Source organism: Ostrinia furnacalis, unplaced genomic scaffold (assembly GCF_004193835.3).
Source record: "Ostrinia furnacalis isolate ACB-3 unplaced genomic scaffold, ASM419383v2 OfSCF4102, whole genome shotgun sequence".
NCBI classification, from domain to species: Eukaryota; Metazoa; Arthropoda; class Insecta; order Lepidoptera; family Crambidae; genus Ostrinia; species Ostrinia furnacalis.
Window position 1 is genome coordinate 943,462 of NW_021134341.1, and position 11,745 is coordinate 955,206.

General features: G+C 41.1%; 2 protein-coding genes across 3 annotated transcripts; one reads left to right on the forward strand and one right to left on the reverse strand.

The window, feature by feature from the left end:
* Window positions 1-3,358: 3,358 nt before the first annotated feature.
* On the forward strand, window positions 3,359-6,713 carry LOC114358716 (uncharacterized). Of its 2 annotated transcripts, XM_028312752.1 has the most exons (3): window positions 3,359-3,728; window positions 6,264-6,414; window positions 6,501-6,713. In XM_028312752.1, the coding sequence occupies exons 2-3, from the start codon at window positions 6,363-6,365 to the stop codon at window positions 6,689-6,691; spliced, it is 243 nt and encodes an 80-aa protein (XP_028168553.1). In that variant the 5' UTR covers window positions 3,359-3,728; window positions 6,264-6,362; the 3' UTR covers window positions 6,692-6,713. The 2 variants fall into 2 exon arrangements, with proteins under 2 accessions (XP_028168553.1, XP_028168552.1); XM_028312751.1 differs by lacking the exon at window positions 6,501-6,713 and having other exon boundaries at window positions 6,264-6,453.
* LOC114358707 (uncharacterized) lies at window positions 6,591-10,899 on the reverse strand. The gene is made up of 6 exons (XM_028312741.1): window positions 10,879-10,899; window positions 10,713-10,797; window positions 10,588-10,603; window positions 8,779-8,927; window positions 8,616-8,692; window positions 6,591-7,276 (listed from the first exon to the last, which is right to left on the reverse strand). Exons 1-6 carry the CDS (start codon window positions 10,897-10,899, stop codon window positions 6,962-6,964), a joined length of 663 nt encoding a protein of 220 aa, XP_028168542.1. The 3' UTR covers window positions 6,591-6,961.
* Window positions 10,900-11,745: the final 846 nt, after the last annotated feature.

Here is an 11,745-nt window from a genome sequence, read left to right on the forward strand (position 1 = left end):
CCTGATCTGACCCCTTGCGATTTTTATTTATGGGGTCACATGAAGGATCTCTTGTATGTAACCCCCGTAAACAACGAGCAAGAGCTTCAGAGGGCAGCTAAAGATATTCAGCAGTTTGACAACAAGAGTCACAAAACCAGAAGTGAGAAACAGACTACGAGCTTGTATTAGAAGACCGGGCTCACAGTTTGAGCAGGACTTAAAATAATGTACCTAGATAAAATTAGGTGATACAATAGATAAAATACTAAGTTTTTCATTTATTGAGACCCAAGAATAGTTGTTAGTGTGACTTTTTTATTTATTAATTTTTTTATGAGAGTATCTACTAGACGTTTGAATTCAAATAAAAAAATAATGATGTAGTATTTGTTAAACACCTGTACCTTTTTGAATAGCTAATGAATCAAGGAACTAAATTCTGTAATTTGTACGCAACATTCCATACATTTTTTCTTGGAAATTCTTCATTTATTTACCTAAAACATAATATTTTTGCAAAATGATACATGGTTTTTTAGCTTTAACTTGAGTAATGACGATTCTTTCTTGCAAATTTTAATTTAAAATGTTAATCCTATTGTTTAGCTATACGAATACAACAAAAAAGTTAACATTATTCCGTATTCTTCATTACAAGGGTACATTTTAACATAAAAACGGGAGATTTTTAAAAAAATACTTAAATCTTGAATAACTTGGAAATGAACAAGTTTCGGACATGGTGTCATATGACTTAAATGACTGCAAATAAGCTCTACTTTAATCCCCTATCAAGGAATGTATCGCTTTTCCTGTCACCCTGTAGATGCGGTATATGGTAGTGTAAACTTTTCGATAACCGGCTTCCTGGAGAAGCTATGTCATCGAACCTACGCGCGAGACTATTCGTGATGGCTCTCAAAAACAGCTTGTAGACATGACTCAGAGTCAGAACCCAGATGGGTCTGTAACTCCATGACTTTTACCCCTTTCTTAAAGAAAAACACCACCAAGCCTTTGTTCCGTGCCTCTGGCATTATTCCCTGGAGTAAGACGGAGATACAGTCTCTGAAGGACTTTCAGTATCGGCTTATCACTCGCCGCGTTTAGAAGCTCCGAGGTTATTCCGTCATCACCCGGTGCCTTGTTGTTCTTTAGCTGTTTGAGAACCATCCTAATCTCGTAAGGGCTGATGTCCGGGATATCTTCGGTATAGTGTCGAGTTAGCTTAGCTCTTGAAACTGTCCTGTGGCTGAGCTATTAACAGGTTTGGTGACCGAGGTATAATAGGTATAGCTGTCCAAAAAAACTTTTCGATCTCACCCAGAACCCTCAGGTTTTGTTGAATTTACACTATCATTCGCTGTCTTCAGCTGGCTTCGCCCATTAGAGTTGTCTCTAGCGAACATTTTGGATCTTTTGTTCCGCTCTATTGTCTCTTTAATTATTAGTAATAAAGTTGCGAATACATATCTCAAGGACTTCCTTATCTAAGGACCTATTTAGAGACTTTAACGTTTTGAAAACTTAAAATAATTTATGAAAAATTTCAATATCGGAATACGATATTGGCTTCAGTTCCGGAGTTGAAATATCGGAAAAAATCNAGGTACACGAGCGTGAGTTTGAACGACCGCGTGGCCTGCTACTTCTCGTATCTACCTCGCTTACTTGTGCCTGTTGCAAGTTCTTTATGAGGAGCGACATGTTTTCTTCCAGCCGGCGTAAACGCTCATCAGTGTCGTGTGTGGAGATCGCTGCTACCGGGGGCGATGGCCTCGTGCACCGTAGCCTAACGGTTTCTGCTACGAGGTCTGCGATGTCGGCAAGTGCATCGAGTGGCGTATCTGTCTTGGCCACGACAGCTGCTTGCATGTCGGTAGGTAGGCCCTTCGTCCACATGACGCGCAACACGTCTTCAGGCATAGCGCTGCCAGCTAATGATTTGAGATGCCGCAGGAACTGTGACGGCGTTCGGTCACCGATTTCCTCTCCTTCCAGAAGACGCCGGGTCTTCACGGTCTGGGATTCGCCGAACCTTTTAATTATCCTCTTCGTCATAATCAGGCGGCATAATTACATCTCCATTCAAGAGCAAGGGATGATTTGCATTTCCTTGAGCTCCTGGGGGTACCCTGCGACGTCTACGATCTTCATCTTCAACAGGGAAAGTCCACTCAGCATACGGTAAAGGACAATTCTCATAGAATTCAGTCCTGATGGGTAGCGGAGTATGAGGGTCACTCATCTGCACGACGGTTCTTCTCAGATTACTGAGTAATACTCCCAAAGTTGGGTGGTCAATAGGGCGGACGTAGAATGTCTTGCCATTGTGCTCAAAATTTCCGATCGCATGAATGGTGTTAGTTATTGGCGCAATATTAACTGGTGCGCTTAAAATCAAATCCTTCCAGGAATCTGGAAGACGAGGTCGATAAAATAAATGATTATTACGAGAGGCAGTGGGAAGCACCTGCCCTTTTAAAGCATGCAGTAGCTTTAATTCTATCTGTCCAAGGGTAACTCGATAAAAGGCCCATGGTGTGCAGTCAGGTATGTTACGAAATTGAAAATGAGAGTTGGAGAAACATAACTGTGTAGTCAGCCCCGGGCTACGAGTGCTGATAGGAAGCACAACTGCTGTAGTCTGAAGAGTAAAATTCTGCTTTTGCTGTGCTTCAAAAGCTTCCTTAAAGCCGAAGAATAATGTCTTATTAATTAAATCTTTTATTTCCTGTTCTTTCTGCTTGATCGGTGCACCTTCTCGGCGAAATTGATCACGACGTTGCGCATCGCGGTTCTTTTGCGCATTAGATCGTCCACGTTTATTATTGTTTCTATTATTATTTTGACTCGATGTGGGTCCTTCTTCCCAAACATCAAAATCTTGTCGAGGGATGGGTTGATAACCACCTCTCCCACGAGGGTATCCACGTCCACGGTAATTATTATTATGCATCATAAGGATGGTGTTGCTTGATACACAGACACCTGCAATAATTGCATAGATCAACAATGGACCACGTGTTACATCGGCAAAACACTAAAAAGATTTGAGTTAAACATTCCGACAATAAAATCCTAAAATTGCAGGTGCGTGAGAAACTAAAATTACCATGCTCTAAAATTAACACGCTAGAATTACCAAAGCATTTACATCTTAAGTTTGTACGAGAAGTATTACAATTAAGTATATTTTAATCAATTGGTATGAGGCGTAAGTGGGACGTAGTCGCCACAATATAATAAAAAACATCATTTATTTTTAAAAGTGCACATACAAAAAAGATCAATTAGTTTTTAGAGGATCAAATAATATTGTCCCATATTATTTGATCCTCTAAAAACTAATTGATCTTTTTTGTATGTGCACTTTTTTACCTTTATTTGAATGTGCTAGATCAACATGTAATTACTGATTTTTCTGTATAGAAATGCTTCTCCTGAGAGGGAGCAGTATGAAATGCTGCCGGAAGTAGTGGATCCACTGCAACCTACGCCGCAAGTGGATCCACTACAGCCATCAACATCATGGCAACCTACGCGCCGCCCTTAATAGTATTGCCGGCTGACGTCGAGTTTGGTAAATATCATATTATTAATGCGTGCCCATTGCCACTTCAGTGCGCTAAACTTGTAATATTACTAACATTTATCATTTTTATACAGTTAACAACGAGGAGAGTGACGATGAGAGACAGATCGGAGACAGCGACGGTTCCGTTGGTACGGCAGAGGCGGACAAGGTACCCAACTCGCCTAGTTCTCTAGACTCATTGGTNGTTTGTACGAGAAGTATTACAATTAAGTATATTTTAATCAATTGGTATGAGGCGTAAGTGGGACGTAGTCGCCACAACTTTTCAGTTTCAACGTTTTGAAGGAAGTCGGGACCTTTCCACCACAGCTCAAAGTTTATCAGTTTGCTGGGGTACAGTCCTCGAGAAGCACAATCTGCAGGATTTTGTTCTGACTTAATATACTGCCAGTTTGTTGATGGAATAACTTGCTTGATTTTGTTGACCCGGTTGGCCACGTATCTCTCCCATCTGGATACGTCTCCTTGCAGCCAGGCGAGAACAACTTGAGAGTCACACCATGCTCGAACGTTAATCGTGTGTCCTTTGAAGGCTTCTTTTATTTTTTGTACTAGTTGTGAAAGTAGTAGTGCACCACATAATTCCATTCTGGGTAGTGTTGTTTTTTGTGTCAAAGGGGCAACCCTAGTCTTTGCAGTGAGTAATTTTATAGTTGGAGGGCCTTCAGGGTTAGCGACATAACTGTAGATGACGCATGAATAAGCCTTCTCGATGTTTGATTGCTGGCCCCCTAGCCATCTGTCAAGTTTGACATCTTGGACTAGCGGAAGTTCACTTCTAAGTTTGACCCAATCGTCTTGAATGTCGGAGGGTAGAGCTTCGTCCCACCCTAACTTGGCCGTCCATACTTTCTGGAACAGTAGTTTTGCCGTAATTGTGACAGGTGAGAGCCATCCCAGGGGATCATAAAGTTTTGATATCTCTGATAGTAACGTCCTCTTTGTAAGAACAGCTTTCACGTTGTCTCCAAGTTCCCAGTTAAAAGAGAATTTGTCAGTAGTGGGGTTCCAGCCGAGGCCAAGTGTTTTCAGTGATTCATCGTGTTTGAAGTCGAAGTTGTTACGCGATGAAATTTGATCTTCAGTTAAGTTATTTAGTAGAATGGGGTCGTTCGCTGACCATTTTCTCAGGTTCATGCCGCCCAGTTTTAGTAGTTCGATTAGCGATTGTTGAAGTTTGATTGCGTCATCGAGTACGTTGTGACCACTGACAAGGTCGTCCACGTAAAACTCATCTTGAAGTATGCGTGCTGCTTCTGGGTGTTTGTGACCGTCGTCCATTGCAAGTTGTTTGAGAGTTCTCATAGCAAGCCATGGAGCACATTTCATCCCATAAGTCACGGTGCACAGTTCATACTCTCGGAGCTTTTCAGTTGGTGAGTCACGCCAAATATTTTTTTGTAGTTGTTGTTGATCTTGAGTTATTTCTATGCAGCGGTACATTTTCTCTATGTCCGCGGTGTATGCATATTTGTATGACCTCCATTTTAAGATAAGCGCCTGAATATCTTTTTGTAGATTTGGGCCCTTTTCTTGTAGTTGGTTAAGACTGAAGCCACTTGTAGTTTTTTGAGAAGCGTTGAACACGACTCTCAGTTTGGTAGTAGTTGATTGTTCACGTAAAACGTCATGATGCGGTAAGTAATATTGCGGTAGGTATGTAGGTGTCGATGACGACGGCTTCATGTGACCAAGTTCAATGTACTCGTTGATAAAGTCTCTGTACATTTGAGCAAGTTTATGGTTTCTTTCAAATCGTCTCTCTAGTTGTAAGTATTGTGAGAGGGCGATAGATTTTGAGTTTCCCATTTTTTCTTCATAGTTAGATAGAAGTGGCATTTCAAATCAAATCAAATAAATTTATTTGCTTAAAACATGGTAATATACATATATGTGGATAAATAATAATAATAACTGTGCTCATGTTTTACCTTACTATAAATGGCATGCAAATATTTACAATTTAATAATAATGTTAATGATGAAGATTAATTATTAATGTAAAAAAAAATACAATTTCCAATTAAAATAATATCGATGGGTGCCTGGAATAAAGCCGCAATCGACAAAACACAATTTTACAGGAGAAGAGATTTAGTGAAATTTTTGAATAATAACTAAACTACGAGGCGTATCCAAATGGTTTGTATATCAAACGATGCGTTATTTTTTCTGGAGTAACATATAATGTGCATAAGGTTATAGTGCTTAGAATATACATTAAAAAAGGTAGAAATACATATTGCCGCTTCATACATTGAAAGTCGGTTCCGTAAGAGTCCATTGTGGTTTTATTCCGGTAAAAAGTGCAAAAGTAATCATACAGCAATAGTGCATTGCAGCGTTGTGCGCTGATCTGAAGGATGTATNCTCTAAAATTAACACGCTAGAATTACCAAAGCATTTACATCTTAAGTTTGTACGAGAAGTATTACAATTAAGTATATTTTAATCAATTGGTATGAGGCGTAAGTGGGACGTAGTCGCCACAATATAATAAAAAACATCATTTATTTTTAAAAGTGCACATACAAAAAAGATCAATTAGTTTTTAGAGGATCAAATAATATGGGACAATATTATTTGATCCTCTAAAAACTAATTGATCTTTTTTGTATGTGCACTTTTTTACCTTTATTTGAATGTGCTAGATCAACATGTAATTACTGATTTTTCTGTATAGAAATGCTTCTCCTGAGAGGGAGCAGTATGAAATGCTGCCGGAAGTAGTGGATCCACTGCAACCTACGCCGCAAGTGGATCCACTACAGCCATCAACATCATGGCAACCTACGCGCCGCCCTTAATAGTATTGCCGGCTGACGTCGAGTTTGGTAAATATCATATTATTAATGCGTGCCCATTGCCACTTCAGTGCGCTAAACTTGTAATATTACTAACATTTATCATTTTTATACAGTTAACAACGAGGAGAGTGACGATGAGAGACAGATCGGAGACAGCGACGGTTCCGTTGGTACGGCAGAGGCGGACAAGGTACCCAACTCGCCTAGTTCTCTAGACTCATTGGTTTCATTGGCCTGTCAACCACTGAAAACTGGGCGAATGTATGCAGAGAGTATTTTAACAAGGAGATCACAGACTCTGTAGCGTAGGGTCTTCAATAAAAAGAGTGGACTGTATTTTATAGGTGTTTACTGGTAGTTCTTCGTGTTATTACAAGAAATCAAGAAATGCAAGGGTGCGCGACGCGCGTTCGCGGAGGGCGGAAGTCCAAGTGGCGGCTCCCGATAGCCGCCCCTCCCGCTGCCCGCGCAGACCGCTGTAGTGCTGTGCCCGGCTTCCGGCGCACGTAGTGATGTGGGCAGCAGGAGGGCGAGTCGAGACGATGCGTAGACAGGCTCCCCGGGTTGAAGTAATTCAAGGATGATCATCCAGGGGCAGCACGCAGATGTTGTTGAATCCTCGTCGAATTGTGCCCTTCTTGGTTCTAATTTCGGCCACTCTGCTGACCCCGTCGACTTCTGGGTAGGTCTTGACTATCCTCCCCAAGAGCCAGATGAGAGGAGGTGCAGTTTTGTCCCTTATGAGGACGAGACTCTCGGGTTTCAGTGTGTCCCCGTGGCGCCACTTCGTCTTCAGTTGGAGGAGTGACACGTAGTCGTTGGAGAACCGTTTCCAGAAGTGTTGCTGTATGGATTGCACGCGGCGATACCTCTTCAGCGTAGACAGGATCTGTAGACATGGGGGATATAGGTCTAGAATTTAAAATAGCCTCAATTTGAGTGAGACATGTGTTCATCTCCTCATAAGTAAAATGAGTTAATTTCAAAAGATTTTTCAAGTGAAGCTTCGTAGATCGGACAGCCGCTTCGGCTAGTCCGTTAAAATGTGGAGAGTAAGGCGGGGTAAAGTAAAAATTTGTGCCTTCATCAGCCAAATCAGACTCTACTTTAGATGATGACAGAAAAGACGTTAACTCGTTACAAGCTCCGACAAAGTTAGTTCCATTATCAGAAGTAATAGATTGTGGTTTGCCTCTACGGGATACAAAGCGGCTTAACGCGGCTAGGTACGCCTCTTTGCTCAGCTCCGTAACCAGCTCCAGATGTACTGCCTTGACTGCTGAACAGACAAAAATACACAGGTAAGCCTTAATCAATTTACAACCGCGCCCTTTCTTATCAGCTATGTGCAGGAAGCTGGCCCATGATTGGTTGAATACTTCTACATTTATTTCTGAAACATGTAACACATTTATTTACAGTTTGCCTAGCGAGAATTCTACCTCCGAGGGGCCAGTACGTCTGGCGTATATTAGCAAGTAGGCACAGCGGTCCTGCATGAAGAAGCGTTAAGTGTTGTGTCCTAAATATGAGTTTAGTTATGTAATGTTTACTACACAATAGTATTGGGTGTTTATGATCATAGGTATAAGGAGAATTATCTAATCGACCTCCTACTCTTATAATGTTATTGGAATGTAAAAAAGGTGACAGAGATAGAAGGCGATTTTTAGCTGGCAAAGATTTGCCTGACACAAGGAGGTTATGTTCATCGGTGAACATTTCTGATTGACAATGTCTTAATATCAAAAACTGAGAAGACTGAATTTCATTTGTAGTCAAACTACCGGTAAGTTTATTTTGCTTATTTTTGCAATTGAAAATAAATCGTTTAATGTAGGCTACAATGTGTAATAAGCGTTTCAAATTAGAATGTTTATGTACGATTTCCGAAAGTAAACTTGTGTCTGAATTTTGAGTGTCTTGTGTTAAGTGACAGACTAACTCTGGCAGATTCTGCTTCTTGTTGGGTTTAGAAGGCCATGCACTATCAGGGTTTTGTAAATATTGTGGCCCAGACCACCACAGCCCGGCGGAGCTGATAAGATCAGCCTTCACCCGCGAGAAACAAGATCGGCGGGATTCTCGAGAGACGGTACGTAGCTCCACAGACATCCAGCTGTAGTCTCGTTTATTTCGTTTACCCGGTTACGAACGAAAGGTTTAAGTCGCTGTACAGGCATCTGCAACCAACCTAGTACAATAGTGGAATCACACCAAAATCTTACCGTGTCCGCCTCTGCCGTACCAACGGAACCGTCGCTGTCTCCGATCTGTCTCTCATCGTCACTATCCTCGTTGTTAACTGTATAAAAATGATAAATGTTAGTAATATTACAAGTTTGGCGCACTGAAGTGGCAGTGGGCACGCATTAATAATATTATATTTACCAAACTCGACGTCAGCCGGCACTACTATTAAGGGCGGCGTAGGTTGCCATGATGTTGATGGCTGTAGTGGATCCACTTGCGGCGTAGGTTGCAGTGGATCCACTACTTCCGGCAGCATTTCATACTGCTCCCTCTCAGAAGATGCATTTCTATACAGAAAAATCAGTAATTACATGTTGATCTAGCACATTCAAATAAAGGTAAAATATCAAAAAGGTAGGTACTTACAAAGTACGTCGCTTGCGCGGGTTAGGTATTATCTGGCCCACCGAAAATCTGGTCCGCGGACCAGTTAATAACTTTTTAAAATACTAGTCTTCATCTCGTCCGAAGGTCCGGGCCAGATAATACCTGTAAAATCACTAGGGTATAACTCGCCCAATCTATAGTGAGATTTAACAATCTGTTCTTAGTTAAAGGATTCGTGATAAATTGTTAGTTAAATAGCCAAATTCAAATTTCAAGCCCTTAAAATTTTAAACTAGGTAATGACTTCGTGCATCTAAAAAGTGCAAAAAAAAGGTATGTTCACGGTCTATTTTTTTATACCATTGAAAAATTTAAAACAAGCATCCTTTTTATGTTTCAAGTGTTTCATAAAGATTTCAATGGGAGTTTTTGATAGACTTTTTGATGTCAATTATTGCCTATTCTTTTAGCTGTCGAACGAATTTACCTTACTTTTATGCTTATAGGTCCTGTACATCGGAAGATATAAATATTGCTAAATTAATTAATAGACCCAGACACAGAAACCAAAAAACTGCAATTTTTTAGACCTTCCTTCCGCGACGCGAACTTTAAAGATTTTCTTCTGACACAATCACAGTGCCCCAACTATATTGGTGTTATTTGAAAGCCCAATAAAATATCCTTAAAGAAAATAACATTTAATCTATACTTATAATAAATCTGTAGAGAAGTCAATTCTGTACATGAAATATATTTTCAAAATAACTATCAGGGGGTGATTAGTAATCGATACTGATGCCAAAAATGCAATCAGTAAAATTTTTGTCTTTCTGTCTGTTCCTTATAGAAACAAAAACTACGGGACGGATTTTAACGAAACTTAGTACAATTATTCTTCATACTCCTGGGCAGGTTATAGTATACTTAGAAATTCCCACGGGAACGGGAATTAGCGGGAAAATCCTTTTGTGTGAAAAATCTAAACCGCTTAAGTTAGACGCTTGAAATTTGGCATGCAGGTATGTTAGTAAACTTAAAGCTCAGTTACAACAGAATATTGCAAAATTCCCACGGGAACGGGAGTTAGCGGGAAAAAACATTTGTATGAAAAAATCTAAACCGCGTAAGATAGATGAAGGNGTCACTATCCTCGTTGTTAACTGTATAAAAATGATAAATGTTAGTAATATTACAAGTTTGGCGCACTGAAGTGGCAGTGGGCACGCATTAATAATATTATATTTACCAAACTCGACGTCAGCCGGCACTACTATTAAGGGCGGCGTAGGTTGCCATGATGTTGATGGCTGTAGTGGATCCACTTGCGGCGTAGGTTGCAGTGGATCCACTACTTCCGGCAGCATTTCATACTGCTCCCTCTCAGAAGATGCATTTCTATACAGAAAAATCAGTAATTACATGTTGATCTAGCACATTCAAATAAAGGTAAAATATCAAAAAGGTAGGTACTTACAAAGTACGTCGCTTGCGCGGAGGCGCATCGGGAAGGAGCACCCGCTGCAGCTCCTTCTGCCTTTTTCGGTGCAATAATTCTTTTTTGTCGGCCGCCGACAAGTTGGCAAAATGTCTTTTCGAGACTTGTCGGGCGGCTCTGACCGTAAGAAGTACTTCCCTGCAAAAACAAAATAATTATACAGCTTACCTTCGCACCTGTTACTAAAACACATACGCAACAAACACAAAAAGGGCCATAGTAAGTGATTACAGATATAGATACTTACGGATCCTCAGCACCTTCTCTGCTTCTTCTGCCCCTATTGCCACCGCGACCACGGTCACGGCCACGGCCTTAGCCTTGGCCTTGGCCTGAGGTCGATGGAAAATTGTTTTATTCCTTAAAAATTTTGATAAATGTCTTTAGTGCAAAAAAGTCCAGACCACATATACAGCCGCACACCAATAGCACATTTAAGCGAAAATACGAATTTTTCATTTTAGTGAGTGACCAGTGTCTACCAAGTTTGAGCAAGGCAGATGTGAAAAATAATATTTGAAATTTATTAGGATCATAAACAGCCCATTACAGTCCACTGCTGGTCACTTGATTCTTCAATGACAGTAACCACCTCAGTGATCGAGGATCAGTGCCTATACGTACCTGAGCTCCTTCTAGATATTTGTGAAACTTGTCTAACGCCCACACTACCGCTAGAGCCTCCCGCTCGGTAGTGGTGTACTTACGCTCAGCATTACTCAGCAGACAGCTGGCGTATTCGATGGGCCGTTCTGATTGCATATCAGGGCTCTGCATAAATACGGCGCCAAGGGCGTATGCACTGGAATCAATCCTCAAAATAAAAGGCTTATTGAAATCAGGCTGACAGAGGATAGGCGCGGATGATAAGCAAGTTTTCAGTTGCTCAAAGGCTTGCTTCTGCTGGTCCTTCCATATCCAACCTTGATTCTTCCGCGTTGACTTTGTGAGGGGTTCACTGAACTTTGCAAATCCTGGGATGAACTTATGAAACCACGAGCAATTTCCAAGAAAGGCCTTTAACTCTTTCACATTTGTGGGTGGTTTCCGTTGCAAAATTGCCTTAATCCTGGATGGGTCAGCTACTATACCTTTAGCGGAGATAACATGTCTCAGATCCTTCTTCCTGACCTCCTTCTTTACCGGAGAAACATGGTAAGGTGGTGGCGAAGCCGATGATGACGCTGTCGGTCCCGAGGTGACGTTAGTCATCGTACGCCCCCCGCACGTCTCCTCCCGCGCGTTGTTGGCTTCCCAACTGTAGTGTATGTAAAAAGTGA

Excerpts from the sequence above, each read along its gene's own strand:
- LOC114358716 (XM_028312751.1), top strand. The coding sequence starts at position 3,514 with ATGGCAACCTACGCGCCGCCCTTAATAGTATTGCCGGCTGACGTCGAG. Across the intron at positions 3,729-6,263 it reads GTACGGCAGAGGCGGACAAG|AAATGCTTCTCCTGAGAGGG; the intron begins GTACCCAACTCG and ends TTTTCTGTATAG.
- LOC114358707 (XM_028312741.1), bottom strand. The coding sequence starts at position 10,899 with ATGTGCTATTGGTGTGCGGCT. Across the intron at positions 10,798-10,878 it reads TGTGCTATTGGTGTGCGGCT|GCCAAGGCCAAGGCTAAGGC; the intron begins GTATATGTGGTC and ends CATCGACCTCAG. Across the intron at positions 8,693-8,778 it reads GCCGGCTGACGTCGAGTTTG|TTAACAACGAGGATAGTGAC; the intron begins GTAAATATAATA and ends ATTTTTATACAG.